The following is an 18,858-nucleotide window of genomic DNA, read 5'->3' on the forward strand; positions in this document are numbered from 1 at the left end:
TATAGTATAGTATAGTATAGTATAGTGTACAGTACTCTGGTAGAGATGAAAACATTAGCAGCTATCTGATACCAAACAGTCACACCCAGTGGTCACACTGTACTACAGCGTAAGAAAAGAGTGTGATTTACTCAGCAGGGCGTGGACAGCATAATAACGGACTGACCAGTTCCCACAGCAGAAGATTAACAGGATAATTACACTATTTACTTTGCTTGGAAACAGAAGATGACTAATGCAGGCAGTGAGACTGAAGCAGTCTGCTTTATTTTTATTAAACATTTACAGAGCTTTGTGTCCCGATATCCATCTTCAAATAGCCAACAAACAGAACAATACAGCAGATTTACAGCAGATACAGCATAAAGAGTCCGGTTCTACTGCTACAACACTAGTGCGTAAAAGAAAACGAGAATATCATTTAAAAAAAAACACTTTATTTCAGTAATTCAGTTAAAAATGTGAAACTCATACTGTATATTACATAGATAGATAATACATGGGTTACAGCCAATGAAAACCCAAAAATCAATGTCTCAGAAAATTTGAATATTATATAAGACCAACTGGTACTTTTGGCAGTGTGCCAAGTCCTGCTGGAAAATGAAATCTGCATCTCTATAAAAGCAAGAAGTGCTGTAAACTGCACTGACTTTAGACTTGATAATAAAACACAGTGGATCAACACCAGCAGATGACAGACATGACTCTTCAAACCATCACTGATCATCAGCAAATTTTACTTTATTTCATTTGTAAATTAAGGTAGCAGAGTCTGGAGGAAGAGTGGAGAGACACACAGTCCAAACTGCTCGAGTCTAGTGTGAAGTTTCCACCAATCAGTGATGGTTTGGAGAGACATATCATGGTCTGCTGAAGCATTAAGTTCCTTCACTTGCTCAGAGAACATCTCAGTTTTATGAGGTAGAGTCACCTGGAATTCAGGCTTTCAGTTAACAGCTGTGCTGATCTCATCAAGAGTTAATTACTTGAATTTCTTGTCTCTTAATGTAAAGTTTGAGAGCATCAGTTAAAGTAAAGTAGTGAAGAGGTAGAGTTACAGGTATACAGTGAATAGTGAATATTTCAGTAATGTTCTAATCCAGATTATGAGAAGCAACAACTACTCAACTAAATAAAGAATTAAAAAAAATACTTGGGTCTGGAAATCTGGTCAGTCAATCTGGAAAAAAAAAAGAATTTCAAGAACTTTGTAAGTAACTTTAAGTGCAGTCGCCACAAAGACCATAAAAATATTATAATGATAGAACTGGCACTAATCAGGAGCACCCCAAGAAAGGAGGAGCACAGTATAAGTTCATCAGAGCATAACAGCTCCCCAGATAAGAGCACCTAAATACTTCTTCACAGAGTATTTTGGTTTGTTTAACACTGTTTTTAAGTTACTACATGATTCCTTATGTGTTCCTTTATATCTCCTATTAATTTATTGTACTGAAAAAAATAAAAAATAAACATTTAATGAGAAGTTGTGTCCAAACTTTTGACTGGAGGGGGACTCTCTGTAAATGGACAATTCTGGCCAGTCAGCTCTCAGCATGGATATTGTGGAAGTTTTACCAAAGACCAGTCATAATGAAACCTGAATGATGTGTCTCAGGAAGTACTTTCTAACAACCAGTGAAGTTTCACATTGGCTGATGTGGTTCACAGTTTCAAACACTCTAAACTCTGTCGTTACAATATAAAAAATACCAATATTTTACAACCCTTAACTCTTCTTTTTTATAATTTCATTTCAAATTTTTATCCCATTTTACCCATTTTACAAGACCAATTACATAACCCACCCACTCCCCCTATCACTAGTAATGCTCCAACACCAGGAGAGTGAAGACTAACACATGCTGTGAAATCAGGCTCCGCCTCTTTTTGAGCTGCTGCTGATGCTGTAGCATTGCTGAGTAGCATCACAGCGCTAACGCTCGGAGGAAAACACATTGACTCGGTTCTGATATAGCAGCTCACAGACGCAGGCTTGTGCTGATCCACATCACCCTAGAAGTGATGAGGGGAAAGAGAGAGCACCATCTACTGTACTGTACCCACCCAGAGAGAGAGCAAGACCAACTGTGCTCTCTCAGGGCTCCAGCAGCTGATGACAAGCTGCATGACCGGGATTCGAACTGACAAACTATGAACTCTTTTAAAACAACACTTTTATAAACTGCTCTCTGGATTTTAATCCAGTTTTTAAAGTTTTGAAATTATGTAGGATCTGTCGATAAAAGCATTTTTTTTAAATAATGATGCTTTTATTCATTTATACATCACATCACTTTACACATTAATGATGGTAGCTGCTACACTGCTATAACTCATCAGACTTTGTTCTGATCACCTCAATCATCATTATCACCTGTAAACAGTGAAACTGAGTTTTTACTAAATTCATGTTTGTAAAAAATCTTGGAAATTTCAGATATTAAAAGAAAGGTGGATCAATAAACAGTTCTTAAACATTTTTATATAGACAAATTTGAAACAACAACAATCACAAAACATCTAGATAGTATATATATAATATATATAACCAAATATTACTATATAATCAATATTTATATATACAGTAAATTGTCATTTATTGTTCAGGGATACAGATTAAAGAAGCAACATTCATACATTTGTAAATCCTGTATATGAAAAATAAGACAGAATTAAATTGAATTAATTGAATGCTACTGCTGAGCACACTGGCGCTCCATGGTGTTCTTTGGATCGATACGAACAGGAACCTGGTTCTTCTCTTTTTCTGATGTTCTCCAGTTCTCTTCATCACACTGAACTACCTGCTCCTCAGCTGAGCTGCTCCAGTCTGAAGAGCTGCAGGAAAATAAATAAACAGATCAAACTGAGGTTATAAAAAACAAATACTATAAAAATTGGACTGCATAAAGATCATATTAAGCTTAGAGGTGGTAAACATTATATTGCTTGGATGTATACACACTACAGGGGTTCACACAATGTTTTACAAAAGGAAGAAACTGTTTATTTTATTTTTTAACATTTTTATAAAAAGCTCTTAAACAGGTCACAATAAATTGGAATGAAAACTACAAACAAAAACAGAAAAGACTACAGGTACACTGGAATATTATTATTTTCTTTTGCTGTAATTAATAAACATGAACTTTGATATAGAAAATATTGATATACTAAAGTATCTGAATATTTTGTTTTGAAATAACGAGCGAGATTTCACTAAGGGCACTTATTTGTGTATGGATTTAGCAGCAAACACTCCCGCGTTTCAATCTGGATATCAAAAACACAGATAAACAAGATGATTTTAGTTTTATTAATGGCATTAGTGATTATTAATTGAGTCCAAAGCATAACAATAAATTCAATGACAAATTTTAGTACTACTAGTATAGAACTACTAGTATAAACAACACTCGTATAATCATATATTGTAGAGTTTTCACTATATATCACGTCTGCATTTCTCCAGGCTAAACAACAGGTTATTAGCGCCACTATATGGACACAGAGAGAACGGCTGCAGTATCAGAAATTATATTTAAATTAATTCTATCCATTTCTCACATTAAACCATATAACCAACACTGTTCCACCAGATTTTAGCTTAAAACCAACAAAGTAGTAATCAAAGTTCTTACTGGGAGGAATAAAGGAGCATGTATTTAAAGTGTTACTAAACTTTAAACCATACATTTTTTCAATTAATAGCTGAAATGTGTTCCTTTAAAGCAGTAAAACATCAGTCCTGCTTAAAATTATTATAAATTATTTCCTAGCCTTTAAAAAATGCTTCTAATGCATTCATTTCTGCCTCTGCAGCGCCCTCTCAGGTTCACCTGTGCTATAGGTGAGGATGATGTTTCCGCGTACTTTGGCACACAAACGCTCACGATATGCAAATCAATAAATCAATAATACTGCACCGCTGCAGTAGCTTAGCCAATCAGCTCTCCCTCCTGCCCTGCCTCTAAACCACACGTGTCAAACTCAAGGCCCGCGGGCCAAATGTGGCCTACCTCCTTTTATGTGGCCCGCGAGAGCTTGAACGGTCTTATATAGGGTGTAAGTGTACGTACGCGCGCACGCCCTCTCTCTCTCTCCCGCGCTGCACCTTCTTTCTCTCGCGTGCGCGCCCTCTCTCTCTCTCCCGCGCTGCACCTTCTTTCTCTCGCGTGCGCGCCCTCTCTCTCTCTCCCGCGCTGCACCTTCTTTCTCTCGCGTGCGCGCCCTCTCTCTCTCTCTATATCCACTTGAATAGTTTGATCTTTGATTTAGATTTTTTTTTCACTTCACAAATTAAAAGGATTAAAGTTAACACAGCAACAAGCAAACATATTTTTTCCATACAAATTTAATGTTTTAATTGAATAAGTAATATATTCAGAGTTATTTAACAATAAGGAGTAATCACATTAATTTTATATTGCATTTGGTAAAATTTTGTTACATCTGGCCCTTTGAGGACAGCCATTATGCCAATGTGGCCCTCAGTGAAAATGATTTTGACACCCCTGCTCTAAACCCATACATCACATCACACAGTGCTCCTCCCAAACTACCCCTCCCTTTTTTTTGAGCTGAGGGTGAAGTCAGCTAAAATAAGGGGGTTTAGTGCCCCTTTAAAGTCTCTCTCTAATTTAAAGGCAACACACCTGATTGGCTGATGCGCTTATTGTGTAGACCAATGAGATGACTTATTAGATATTCGCATTTAAGGGCCTTTTATACAGCAATACAGTATTGATTAAAAAAAAACCTATATTGATTTTTAAATATAAGTAATTATATGTCAAAATTATATGTCAGACAGTAGTTTATTTTGTGACCACTAGATGTCAGTGTTGTACTACCAGCTAGATCCCACCAGTCCAGTCCAGAAATTTCCTCATTACTAAACATTCCACAGCCAATTTATTTATTTATATTTATTGCATCATTCCCGGAGCGGCTAGCGCTCTCGGAGGAAAGCGCAGCGACTCAGTTCCAATACATCAGCTCACAGATGCCTTGTGCCAACCAGCGCCACATTTGAGCGTGATGGGAGAGAGCGCCATCTACCCACCTGGAGGGAGCAAGGCCTATTTTGCTCCCTCTGGGTGCCGGCAGCTGATGGCAAAGCTACATGAACGGGATTCAGACCTGCGGCCTCCAGTTCTTAGTGGCAGCGCATTAGAGCGCTGGGCCACTCGGCGCCCCCTCATTCTAAAATTTTCAATACCAGTACCGATATGGTACTTTTGAATTACGATACCCAAACACTTTTTTTTCAATCCATTTTTTCAAAATTGTAACCAAAATCAAATCAAATTTCGATACCCAGCTCTAACTATGATAAACGTACTGATTTAAGAGCATCACTGTAATGTCTACATAAGCATTATACAGTATAATGTACTCACTGTGGGGGGTCAGATATGGAGACGGGGGCGTCCTCACAGATCCGAACACATTTATTCTCCTCCAGCAGGACGGAGCGGCAGGACGGCGGCTGGGCTTGTCTCTCTGGTGATTTTTTAGCCGGACATGTTGGGTTTTCTTCAGACAGGTCTGGGTTCCTGTTCGGCTTCCTGTTATCAGCTGGAGTTTCCACACTGCTCTGCTCAGGTTTTTCTTCAGGAGAGTTTACCGGAAACTTCTCTCGCTTACGTTTCTGAGCCCGCGCCTTATTCACCTCTGAGAACAGAAGATATAATACAATTTACCGATACACGCATTAATAAAACTTTAATCTGATTACAGAAGGTGTTTATTTGCTGAGATAAACATCCTTTAAACATTAAATAGAAGATTATATAAGTATATACGTTTCTTTTCTTTTAAATTGAAAGCAGTAGTATTCCTGAGTTGGGAGAGGACAAATTATTAAAATAAATGGTATCAGTATCATGGCTAAATCAACCCTGCAGCTTTTACTATTTTCATTCTAAAACAGAATGAACAGAGCGGTTTGGTAGGTTTGCTGGATGTACTGTAATCGCTCTATACATGCAGGCAGTGTTTCATAAGTGAATAAAACAACACAGAATGTCACACAGCCATTCATGTTATATACTGTATTTTTCATACTATAAGGCACATTTTAAATTCTTTCATTTTCCGGAAATCGTCAGTGCGTCTTGTAGTTTAGTTCTCCAGCACAGAGGGTAGAGCAGTATTAGCATTACCAGCCAACCATGCTAAGGGCTAGTTAGGTCTTTTGCCATTCAGAGGCAAGAATGTCAAACTGTAGCCTACTGATAACCCCAGCTAGCACTGCTGAAGCAGCATTAGCATTACCTTTTGCTGTTCAGTGAGGAGTATATCGCCTTTACCTTCCCGTTTACCGTGTTAAAACAAGCTACATGTGACAAACCGCTAGTTAATATCACCCTCGCTTACCGGAACACTCAGGGTTCCTCAGTGTAGCACTGTCGGGCAGCATTAGTGGAAATCTATAAATCTAAGTTTACTGTAAATAACTCACCCAAATAATCAGTTTTTCGGAGAGAATTCTGTGAAGATTAACATTCAGTGCACAACTGACTTTAAAAATAACGTGCCTTATAATTCAATGCGCCTCATAGCTCGAAAAATATGGTAATTTACTTAACCTGCTTTAAAAGTACTGTCTCACATGCTCAGTGCAATTATACATCACCACCAGAGATGGCGCTAAAGCTCCAAAACTTCCAATCGCTTTAATCCAGACTTCTAATAATAATACTACAGTTTAATGATTTAAAGAACTAATAAAAAAATTCTTTTAAAAATATATGCTCATGTATGCACTTACCATCTGGCTCGTACTTCATCCGCAGTTCTTCTAGTTTCACCTGTAGTTTGATATTGTCGCTTTGGCCTTGTTTCAGAGCGTTTTCCACTCCAAACAGTTTCCTCTCCAACTCCAGAACTCTCTGACTCTCAGACAGAGCTTTCATTCTGGCCATAGATAACTCGTCTTTCAGTGACTCTGCAGCTTTCCTGTCAACAAGTGGAGAGTTTAGAATAATGGAAAGGCTCTACACACAGTGAAACAATAATAAAACTTAATAAACAACAGGTTTATTTATCAGAAGACAATGCATTCAGTCACAATATAAAATTCAGCGTACACCTACTTTGAGTTGGAGAGCTGCATTTTGAGCAGGTCTGTGTAGTACGTCTCATCCACAAACTCATTCGGCCTGCCGACCACAGTGGAGGACTGTTCTTCAGAGCTCTATAAAAAAATAATTCAAAGATCTCATTTCCCTTCCTATACACTCACATCAGCGCTACATGATATCAGAAAAAAACTGACATTGACATTAACTGTGCAGCCTGCTTTAGGACGCGTCAGTGTGTCTTTGCTATCGTAACGACGGGAAAAGTACACCTTGCGCGGCTCGAAACGCGCAAAATGCCTGTACTAATTATCTTAATTAATCATGGGTGTGGTTAATTTTGGGCATACTGTGAAATAAACTAATCCCTTTAACTCCTCACTCCCTTTAAGAGTAGATCAGGTGAGCTCTGACTTTGGTGGATTGCTATTGTAACGGTGCAGCTACCTGGACGTGTCCAACAAACTCTTCTCAGCAGAGGAAACTGAGCTGCTGGTTGACGCTGTGAAGGAGCTCCAGCAGCTCATTTACGGGAACAGCAATGTTATTTTATTTACTATTCTGTTTATTGTTGATGTAAAAGTTGGGTTTGTGCTGCTGTGTGTTCATGTGTGTGTAATAAGTGGGGGTGTACGCTCGGCTCGGTACGGCGCCTGTGTTACCGAGATAGCGATGAGCGCCTGACTGTTGGCATCTGTCTAGGTTGTATTCAGTCAGTGGAGCTCCTGTGTTTTCTGTTACCAAGATAAACAAGATAAAACTCCAGAAATGTACCTGAACACACCTCATTTCCAGAACACCACGCCCATCAGTGTAGATATATTCAGAAGCTCTGTTACTTCTTAAAAATTGCTGTTTTAAAAAAAAATATTTGACTTTGAACAACATGCTGCATGTCCTGCAACGTGACTATCACGGATACACACTTTGAGATGAAGACGCTTAAACGATTGTTGATATTGTTCAGCGCTATTTTACACACCTTATATAAACTGTAGCATCCTGAACGTACTGTACCTTTCCTCCTGCTTTATCCAGTTCCTGCACTTTCCTCATCAGGGTTTCTATCTCACTGTTCTTCTCCGACAGCATGAACTGCAGTCGCTCCAGCTGGGCCGGGTCAGCTCTCGCGCCCTGCAGCTGCATCAGATTAGAGATCTGCACCTGCAGCAGGAAAAACAAATTCATTATTAAAATATTCTCTCTAACTTCAATTCCATTACAGTACCACTCAAAAGTCTGGATACACACTCTCATTAATATCTGTTCTTTATCTGTATCATTTACTAGATTGTAGATTAATATTAAAGATTTAAATACAACGAAGAAACACAGAAGCAATTAGGCAGTATTTTTTGTTTGCTGTTTACAAACATTGGATATAAAGCACAGACAGACAGAAAGACAAACAGACAACTAGTTAGACAGACAGAGACAAACAAATAGATAGACAAACAGACAGACAACTACATAGATAGACAGACAACTAGACAGATAGACAACTAGATAGACAGACAGACAAACATAGACAGACAGACAACTAGATAGACAGAAAAAAGGACAACTACATAGATAGACAGACAACTAGACATACAAATAGACAGACAGACAGACAAACAGATAAGCAGACAACTAGATAGACAGACTAGATAGACATACAGATAGAAAGACAACTAGACAGACTAACAACTAGATAGAGAACTAGACAGACTGATAGACAACTAGATAAACACAACTAAACAGACAGACAACTAGATAGACAGACAAATAGAGAGACAGACAACTAGATATATAAACAGAGAGACAACTAGATACACAGATAGACAGACAACTAGACGTACAGATAACTAGAGAGGCAGACAGACAACTAGATAGACAGACAGACAGGCAACTAGATGAAGAGACAGACAACTAGAAAGACAGACAACTAGATAGATAGACAAACAGAGTAAAGGAAAAGCAGTAACCAAGAGCTCAGCACCTCTAGAACTCCTTTAAGGCAGTTTGGGCTTGTTTAACACTTTTTATTATATATATATATTTTTTGTTTAACACTTTTTATTTGCATAGTTTTTCAGAGTCTTCAATATTAATCTACAATGTAGAAAATAAAATAAATAAATAAAAAGAAAAACACTAAGTGGGAAGGGGTGACTTATAAAGTGGGGCTGTTTTACCTTCATGCGCAGCATCTGTTGTTTCATGAAGGCGTGTTGTTTCTGTAGAGACTGGTACTGAACTTTCACACTGATCAGCTGCCTCTCCATCTCCACACGCCGATCCTCCACCTACAATAAAAACACATTTTTACCAAAACCATGACTTACTTTTCTTGAGAAAACTGAAAATTTTGATTAAATGGAGTCTGTAGTGCTGGGAGCCAATCTGAGTCTTCGGTAATTCTGCATTAAGGACACCAGATGGCGCTCTGTGAACACTCAGACTTAATCCTAATCCATATATCTGATCAAAAATCACTAAAAACAAACAAATGCCCAGAACTTATTTATTTATTTTTATTTACCTCAGAGAATAAGGAATTGCCTTTGCTGTTGGGATTGCGGGTCTGCTCCAGCGCCTGGTCCAGCTGAACCTGCAGGTCTTTGTTGGCTTCTCTGGATTTCTAAGGAAACACAAGAGACCAATATGAGACCCGTGCAAACTGCAGCTAAAATAATCATACATTTAAATGTATTTAAATGCATGATTAATGCTGTTTCCCTATTATACTTAGTAAGGGTGAAGCAGTAGAGATGATGAGGAGCCTACAGTACTAACACAAGCTCAGATAAAGCAGTTATACCTCATGTTTCTAATATTTACAGGCCAAATTAAGACAAATTTGTGTAACACATGACTTTCTCCTATAGCACAGCATACCAAGGCCTGAAAATCAAACTGTGGACACATCGTACAGTAACATGTTACGTATTGTATTGACGTACTGAAGGGTAAATAAAATAAAATCAAAATCAGATTTATCGGGGCTCCGACTGCTGGTTCGACTCCTAGTCAGCTTGAGCCCCGAGAGAGCACAATTGGTGCATGGTGCTCCTAGGGTGATGTGGATCAGCACAAGGCTGCGTCTGTGAGCTGATGTATCAGAACCAAGTCACTGACTTCACATGTGTCGGAGGAGGCATTTGCTAGCCTTCACCGTCCTGATGTTGGAACATCACTAGTGATAGGGGAGTCCTAATGAGTGGGTTGGGTACTTGGCTTTGCAAATTGGGGAGAAAATGGGATTAAAAAAAATATTACTTACTAGTTCCCACTAGTATACAGAGAACAATATTTACAACATAGTGTAAAATATGAAAAATGAAAAGGATATATATATATATATATATATATATATATATATATATATATATATATATATATATATATATATATATATATATATTCTACTGGTTGTTCAAAGCAAACATTTATATTTATTATATAATAAGATCAAAGGCTGCTCCTGAGTCAAAGTTAACAATAAATATTTTTTTTTTCATTATAATTACTACAGCATTGAAGATCTACTGCTGAGTTGAGCCAGAAAAGCACCATTCAGAGGAAAATGTCCATTATTTAACACGTCACACCAGCTTTCACCAGCAGAGGGAAGCAGAGTCTAATAGTAATCCTTGTAAATAAAAATTAATTTCTAAAATTCTTACCTCTAACGCATTATAGAGTGACACCACCTCACACTCCTTTTCTTCTTTAGCTCCTTCCAGAGCCTCCAGCTGCCTCTGGATGATGGTGTTATTCAGCTGCAGCTGCTGCTCTTTATAATGCGACTCTTGCAGCTCCTGCTCTAAAGCAGCCTGAGGAAATAAAAAATACACACAGAAAAAATGAGAAATGAGAGAGAAATGGCTTTTAAATGAGCTTGTTTGATGAGGGTTAGAGCTTGGGCTGCATAAAATAAAATCGAACAGCTCATTGGATTAATAATTATCAAATTTGAGCAATCAGTATTCAGTATTGGAATAGGGCTGCAACTAACAGTTATTTAGTTCATTATAATCAAATAATCTGTTTATCTTTTGTTTCAAATATTTGATTATTAATTGGATAGAAAATAAACATGTTTATTAAATAATTTATTTAATTTATAATAAAAAGCAAAAAATACATATATATATATATATATATGATCACAGTGTTATTAATAACAAGTAACCGTTACCAGAGATGCTTCCAGGTCCATCTTCTGAATCTCCAGCTCTGAGATTTCGGAGGATTTGTCTTCAGTGGAACACTCCATCAGTTTGCGGAGCTCCTCGGTTTTGCTGGTTAAGGTTTGAGACTGAAGCTCCAGTTTATGTCTCATCTGTTTCTCCAGGAGCTGAGCTTCATCCAGATCTGCTTTCATCTTCTCCAACTAAACAATAAACAATTACTTACTTACAGTTAGGCCTGTCACAATAATTAGATTGCTGGTAGAATTCATACACAAGGCGCACTGGATTAAAAGGCACACTGACGATTTTTGGGAAAATTAAAGGATTTTAAGTGCACCTTATATTAGTGCTGTGCGATATGATGATACATATCATGGGGATGATAGAAAAAGTGTTTATCGTGCTACTTACCTTCTATCGTCCTTATAGTTTCTACAGTAATTTCATCAATTATTCATGCACATCTGTGTGTTCACTATTTCGTTTTGCTCTTTTAGAATTCGTTAGATTATATTTCTTTTAGCATTATGAGCTTAGTTTAGTTAGTTATTTTTCTATTTTATATCTATTTTTCTGTTTTTATTAAATGTTATTAGCTTCTAGCTTGTTACTGCCTTTTTTGTTATTTAGCATACAAAACTTCTCACTGGTCTTTTAAATGAATGTTGATTTATTCATTTAATAGCTGTATCTACCTATTTTAAGCCAGACAGACACTGTGTGATTTTTTTAATCAGGTGCGGAGAGCTCATCTGCATGTGTGAATGGGTTTTTACTGTAGGAAAACGCACGCGATTTATATGCTGACATTAATCCACCTGCGGAGCTTTAAACGCACAGATGAGCTGTAACTTTGTGTAAGCACAAAAATCACAGTGTGATTTGTAACATTAAAATAGTTCTACGTCACGTCACAGACCATTTTCTTCAGCTGAACCCGACAGCGTGCCAGGAAAGCAGTGAGGATTCTTGTCAGTCAGGGCTCGGGTTCAGGCTTTTAAAAAAAAAATAAAAAAATTATAAAATTGTGATATAGTGATATATATGATATATGTTTTTCCCATATCGCCCAGCACTACCTTATAGTGTGAAAAATACGGTAAATGACCAATCAGTGCTTTAGTAACTGTAACTCCAGATCAGCTTTCATCTTCTCCAACTGAACAATAAGCAATTACTTACAGTTAGGCCCGTCACGATAATTACAATATCAACTTATCTTAAAATAAACGTAGATGTCCTCAGTAATATGTAATAATGGTGATATGGTCTCCTGCAGGTCCAGGTCCGGCCACAACCCAAAAACTACTGAGAAGGACACAGCCGGGAAAAACGCCTTTATAAAGTGATAGGGATCCCGAGAACTACCGGAAACTAAAGACACACCGAGCATGACAGAGAAACAGGGGAGGAATTTACACAAAATCTGGCCAGAGAGGCATTTTATTATTATTATATATATATTTTCATTATAGTTCAAACAACCTCACAAGTAAAATGTTATATATAAGGTATACAGCATATAGGATATAGCACTGAATCATAACACAAGTTAAAACGACGATGGTCCGGACCTTGGACTGACTAAATTTTCTCCAACTGGACCATACTGATTTCTAAATAAAAACCCCTGGGGGGTATTCCAGAAAGCTGGTTCAACAAACTCCAAACCTAACCCTGAACTCCGAGTTGACTTACCTCACCACGTCATACTCCGAGTTTTCAGTTCCACAGCAGCTGATCAGAGTTAGGTTACTCAACTAGGTTAAACCCAGCTGAAGCGCGTTCTCGGCTACCTACAAACAGACATTCTCAATGGAGCGCTGAAACAGGGATTGACCATGAAAATGAATGAGGGAAAGCACAAGGCATCATATTTCACCCCCATTGAGCAGGAAATATTAATATCTGCGTATACAAAGAATTAAATCATAGTGTGAAATCATATTCAGGCATAAAAGCAGCAAAGCAAAGGGAGTCAGTTTGGGCAAAAATAGCTGACAGAGTCAATGCGTGAGTTAACATAAAAATTAAAAACTCACAACAATGCACTTAGTCAAAAAACATGGAAAATATTTTAATTGTTGTTTAATGTAATTGTTTAGTCGATATTATTATTTAAACATTTTTATTTGTCTTAATTTGTACACTTTTCTTCTTTTTTAAATTAATTTAGGTGTAATCCAAGTGGGATTAAACGCACATGGCAGCAAGTGAAAATGAAATATAAAAAACATTCCACAGTCCACAGTGGTATGACTTGTACACAACTACCTAATATTGTTACTTTTATCAAGCTTAGTTTGCCCTACAGTTGATTCTGGTTTTGTAGCTAATAGGAAAAAGGCTGAGGTAAGAAAATCAGGAGGGGTGCCACCACCGCCACCTTTTACCCAGGCAGAGGAGCTGGCACTTTCACAGAACAGCTGGAGGCCCATCACTCATGGAATCATTAATGGAGGAGAAAATAAGTTTGTGTAATGTGTTAAATATTAGTCTCTTTATTTTTTTTTAAGTAGTAAATTTATGATCAGTACTTGTATATTAATGCTGTGGAAGGATTTTGTGTTTACATAATCCCCTTCATTTAAGGCAGGTGCTTTAATTGGAACGTGGGTTCCATCCATGCATCCAATGACTCTTGGAAATCCTAAAATATTATTTTAATAATATAATTATTTATTTATTATTTATTTATTTATTTTATAAATATAATTTTGCAGAGCTACTTATCTTCCACTTCCCATTTTTCTGATAATTTTGTAATCTTTGTTATAAAGACAACCCTGCAATTCTGGGAATTCCTCTTTAATGTTCATTAAAGTCTTATGCCCAGGAACACCACAAAACTGGACAACAACTGTTTTAAAGTTAGGCATACTTTAAAAGGCTGATCCACGATGTGGGATATTTTAAATGTGTGGCTTTAAAATATTGTTTAGGTATAACATTGACTGCGAGGAAAAACGGTAACGTTCGACGAGAAACTAAAAAACACGTCTAATCTGGGTCTAATTACTCGTTCAGGACGGAGAGCTCTGCGAATAATTTGCGCTTCAATATCAACTGGATCTGTTTGCATGAGAAAAGTGGGCGTGACCCTGAGTTCGGAGTAAGTTAACCTGCCAGCGAGCAGGTTAGCTTCAGAGCGTAAGTTGCTATAGTAACTGACTCAGGTTCTCTCTAAGCTAAGTTTCTGGAACGGAAAACTCTGAGTTTCCGTTAACTCTGAGTTTACTTACCCGGTTTTGTCACTTAACCTGCTTTCTGGAATACCCCCCAGGTCTATTGTGTTTATTTATATGTCTGTTCACATATATAACAGTGAAAAATATTTTAGCCAGTTTTGCTACCATATTTTTATATTATGGATGTTAATCTACACATATTTCTCTCCTAAAAATCTCTCCTTATTTGGGTGAGTAAAGTGCTACTGTTTATTTACAGTAAGCTTAGATTCCCAAATTTCTCCAGCACTAAGGCTGGAGCATTAGCATTAGCGGCTAACTGCTAGCCTAACAGCGCTACACTGAGGAAGTCAGGGCGATATTAGCAAGCAGTTCGTACCACATAGCTTGTTTTAACACGGTAAACCCATGAAAAATATGGTAAATGACCAATCAGTGCTTCAGTAACTGTGACTTCATACACTTCATACACACAGTGTGCAGTGACTACAGTAGATGAAGAATAAATTATATATTTCACAAACTATGATTAATGTTGTTGCCGTTTAAAGTGCATACATGCTTTGTTATGCTGTCCTATTTGTATTTAGCCAGTGGCATTTAATTATCTTAAAATAATAATAATATTGTTTATTGCAATAATTTCTGGGACTATATATATATATATATATATATATATATATATATATATATATATATATATATATATATATATATATGTAAAACCCTGTTTACTGTATTTAGGGCTGACCTTGTTCTTGACGTCTGTGAGTTCCACCACATGGTTCCTCTCCAGCTCTGCTTGCTGCAGCTCTATTGTTTGCTTCTGCTGGTTTTTAAAATAATCGAATTCTGAATGAAGGCTGTCCAGCATTCGGACCTTCAGCTCTACTTCTCTCTGCAGGGAGTATTTCTCTTGCTCCAGACCCTGTAAAACAAACACATATAATCAAGCACAGCTGTAAAATATTCTCTAATTTCTAATCAGTATATTTTGTAATTAACACTAATTTATCTTTATTTGCATGCAGCCTTTAACTTTGACTGATCTAAGAATAGTACTGAATTTAAATTCTACTAGAGAATCAGCAAAAGCCACTAAATGTGTGATTTAAATGCTGAGATCGTGTTTAAATGTATAATGAGATGATGCACAGTGAGTATGGCTGTTGTCTTGTCCCTTATCTGGTTTGTTTACATTGTTAAATACACAGAGAACGAGCAGAGTGTGTGAGCCCATTACCCACATCGACAATTTATATAGTTGATCAAGTGTAAAACTGACCTCTATTACAGCCGTCATTTCTACTCGCTGCTCCTCCAGTTTATTCTGGAGATCCATTTTATCATCCAGGAGCTGAAGTCCATACTGCGCTGCTTTCTGAAGAGCCTGCTCCGACTCGTCCACCTTCTGCCTCAACGCCAGAATCTCACTCTCTGCAAACGACATCTTTACACAGAAAATAACAGCAATTAATACACGTTATTTTAACTTTCATTCATTTTATTTAACATTATTTCCTCCTAAAAAACATTTCGCTACACACACAGGCAGCAACCATTAATTCTAATTTCACAGTTATTGCTGAGCCGTACAGTATACATATTTAGACTGGAACTAGTTGTTTAAATGTTGGTTGAGAGATGAATCAATTCTGACAGCATTGATCAATAGACCGCTATATCATTAACCGCTGTACAGTATTATACCTATAAATATTATTACAATTGTTTAAGCACATTTTTCAATTCAGTTATTATGCTAAATTGTACTGTTCATATATCATACATCAATTCCTGAATTAATTTGATATTCATGGATATTTCAGTTACAGTTTTTGTTAGATATGAAAAAAAAGAAATTATTTTAGAGGATAAATTTTTTAATTGTACAAGGAACACTCAATTGACCATTGTTTATAGTGTTTACACTACACTAAGAATTCATAAGTTTTGTCCAAAATTGGCATTTAAACGAAGATTAAAATTACTGTTTTATTTCAATTTTCAAAATGATATAATGGAGATGACCAATATGTACATCTTTACATATGGAAGCTGCATCATATGGAAGCTGCATTGAGAATCTAAGTGGACAGAGGATTATTTTCAGTCAGAAAACACTGATTTACTTAATTTAGACTTTACCTATTATGTAAGTAAAATATAAGGAGGTTATGTTTACATTGTGTTTAATATAAAAGCTGCAAAATGTTAAAGGTGCTGATTACTATTCATTAAAAACATAAAATGTAAACATGTAAATGGTGTTCACTGTTCACAAATAAAACAACTGGTTGTTATAAAAGTTATAAAAAATAAATCATATAGAGTTATTTTTCATACAATATCACCCAGCCCTAACCGATAAATAGGCAGAAAACTAGATACCGTACATAAATTGACAGACATACAGAAAGACAGTCAGGCAAAAACAAAGAGACAGACAGACCATCTTTTTTATTGATCCTAAAGGAAATTTAGCAGGCAGTAGAACTTAACTTACACAATAAAGCACAATAATACACAACAATAATAAGCATAAAAATCAATGTAAAAGAAAATTAGAACGTAGATTAAATATACTGTTCACATTTTCAATTCTTTACACTTTTTAATTTAATGATTTAAGGGCTAAACCTAGAGAACTGTGTAGCTAAACTCTGTTAATAAACACCAGTATCCAGGCTAAAGCTAATAGTTGTTCTTAGGTTCTGTTAGCTAATTTACTAGTTCTGAGAGACCGGGTTAGTTAGCTGGTTAGCTTTAGCCGGGCTAAATAACTAGTTTAGTCTAGTTTAGCTGGTTTTTGTACCGTTACCGAATAACCCGACCGGTTCTATAGCATATATTTACCTGAGGTAACTGTTATTAAGTGAATTAGGAGGTAAATATAGAAATACATTCTGTTTTTATAAATTTATTTACCTTTAATTCCGCAGCTCCCCGCCCGGAGCCAAACCGTTTAAACTCTTCTTCTGCGGGTTTAGCTCTCCTCAGCGCGCAGCTTCAGCGCCCCCTACTCCCAGCCTCTATAATACTAATACCTCTCTCATTACAACATAAAACTGTTTTATTTATTATTTACTTTAATTGTGTAGTTCTCTTTAGTTTACATACAATAGAAAAAGAAAATAATATTGATATACATATTAAATATACATGTATGTACAGGCAGATATATCTGCATATACAGAACTGCAGTTTAGGGCATAATATTATACACAGCTCTGAAAAAAAAATTGAGATCACTTCAGTTTCTGAATCAGTTTCTCTGATTTTACTATTTATAGGTTTATGTTTGAGTGAAATGAACATTGTTGTTTTATTCTATAAACTACAGACAACATTTCTCCCAAATCCCAAATAAAAATATTGTAATTTATTTAAATTGAGCATTTATATGCAGAAAACGAGAAATGACTGAAATAACAAAAAAAATGCAGAGTTCAAATAATGCAAAAAAAAAACAAGTTCATATTCATAAAGTTTTAAAAGTTCAGAAATAATCAATATTTGGTGGAATAACCCTGGTTTTTAATCAGTTTGCATGCATCTTGGCATCATGTTCTCCTCCTCCACCAGTCTTACACACTGCTTTTGGATAACTTTATGCTGCTTTACTCCTGGTGCAGAAATTCAAGCAGTTCAGTTTGGTGGTTTGATGGTTTGTGATCATCCATCTTCCTCTTGATTATATTCCAGAGGTTTTCAGTAAGGAAACTCATTATTTTTAAGTGGCCATTTTTCCAGAGCTGTATATTTTATAAATAAAAGTTTTACTGATATAAATCTTAGACTATTTTATAGGTATTAATATATATTAATATTGTGTATGTCATATCCAGTCAGTTTGTTGTTTTAAACTTTACTTCTTTCTTCATTTACAGCTTAAAAAGCTATATTACTGCCATGTTGCCCATTCTGTATAACTACTTAACTATGAATATTACTATATTTCTATAATTAATTGTGTATATGTGGAGTAACTGTAACTGCCTGTTTACTGTACACATAACAACAAAACACCTACATCTTCAATCTTACTATTTGGTGTATTTTATTTTAATACATTTATTACAAGGTCTAAATAAAAATGAATTACTTACTTACTAATTAATCTAAATCAGTTTCTGTTTCAGATAGTATTGACCAGACAGGCTTGAATGCAGGGGGTTTGCCATAATACAGGAAAAACAATTGAAACAATAAAAAAATCAATATGGTGATAATTTGTATTTGTTTTATTATTTACTGTATTTCATTTTTCATTTGGGTGGCAGTTTATATGTATCACTAACTGTGCTGCAGGTTTGTTCTCTGTGTTTACATTATTACATTATTTTTACTTTTGTTTCATTTTTATTATTTTACTGTTCATTTCTTAAAAATAGACAGTTT

At 36.1% G+C, this 18,858-nt stretch overlaps 1 protein-coding gene across 1 annotated transcript; it reads right to left on the reverse strand.

Moving 5' to 3' along the window:
* Positions 1 to 248: 248 nt before the first annotated feature.
* spdl1 (spindle apparatus coiled-coil protein 1) lies at positions 249 to 17,505 on the reverse strand. The gene is made up of 12 exons (XM_022683638.2): positions 17,386 to 17,505; positions 15,743 to 15,907; positions 15,209 to 15,385; positions 11,275 to 11,469; positions 10,760 to 10,909; positions 9,616 to 9,714; positions 9,269 to 9,379; positions 8,109 to 8,255; positions 7,107 to 7,207; positions 6,782 to 6,969; positions 5,409 to 5,682; positions 249 to 2,844 (listed from the first exon to the last, which is right to left on the reverse strand). Exons 2-12 carry the CDS (start codon positions 15,905 to 15,907, stop codon positions 2,700 to 2,702), a joined length of 1,752 nt encoding a protein of 583 aa, XP_022539359.2. The 5' UTR covers positions 17,386 to 17,505; the 3' UTR covers positions 249 to 2,699.
* Positions 17,506 to 18,858: the final 1,353 nt, after the last annotated feature.

Source organism: Astyanax mexicanus, chromosome 10 (genome assembly GCF_023375975.1).
Source record: "Astyanax mexicanus isolate ESR-SI-001 chromosome 10, AstMex3_surface, whole genome shotgun sequence".
Classification (NCBI taxonomy): domain Eukaryota; kingdom Metazoa; phylum Chordata; class Actinopteri; order Characiformes; family Acestrorhamphidae; genus Astyanax; species Astyanax mexicanus.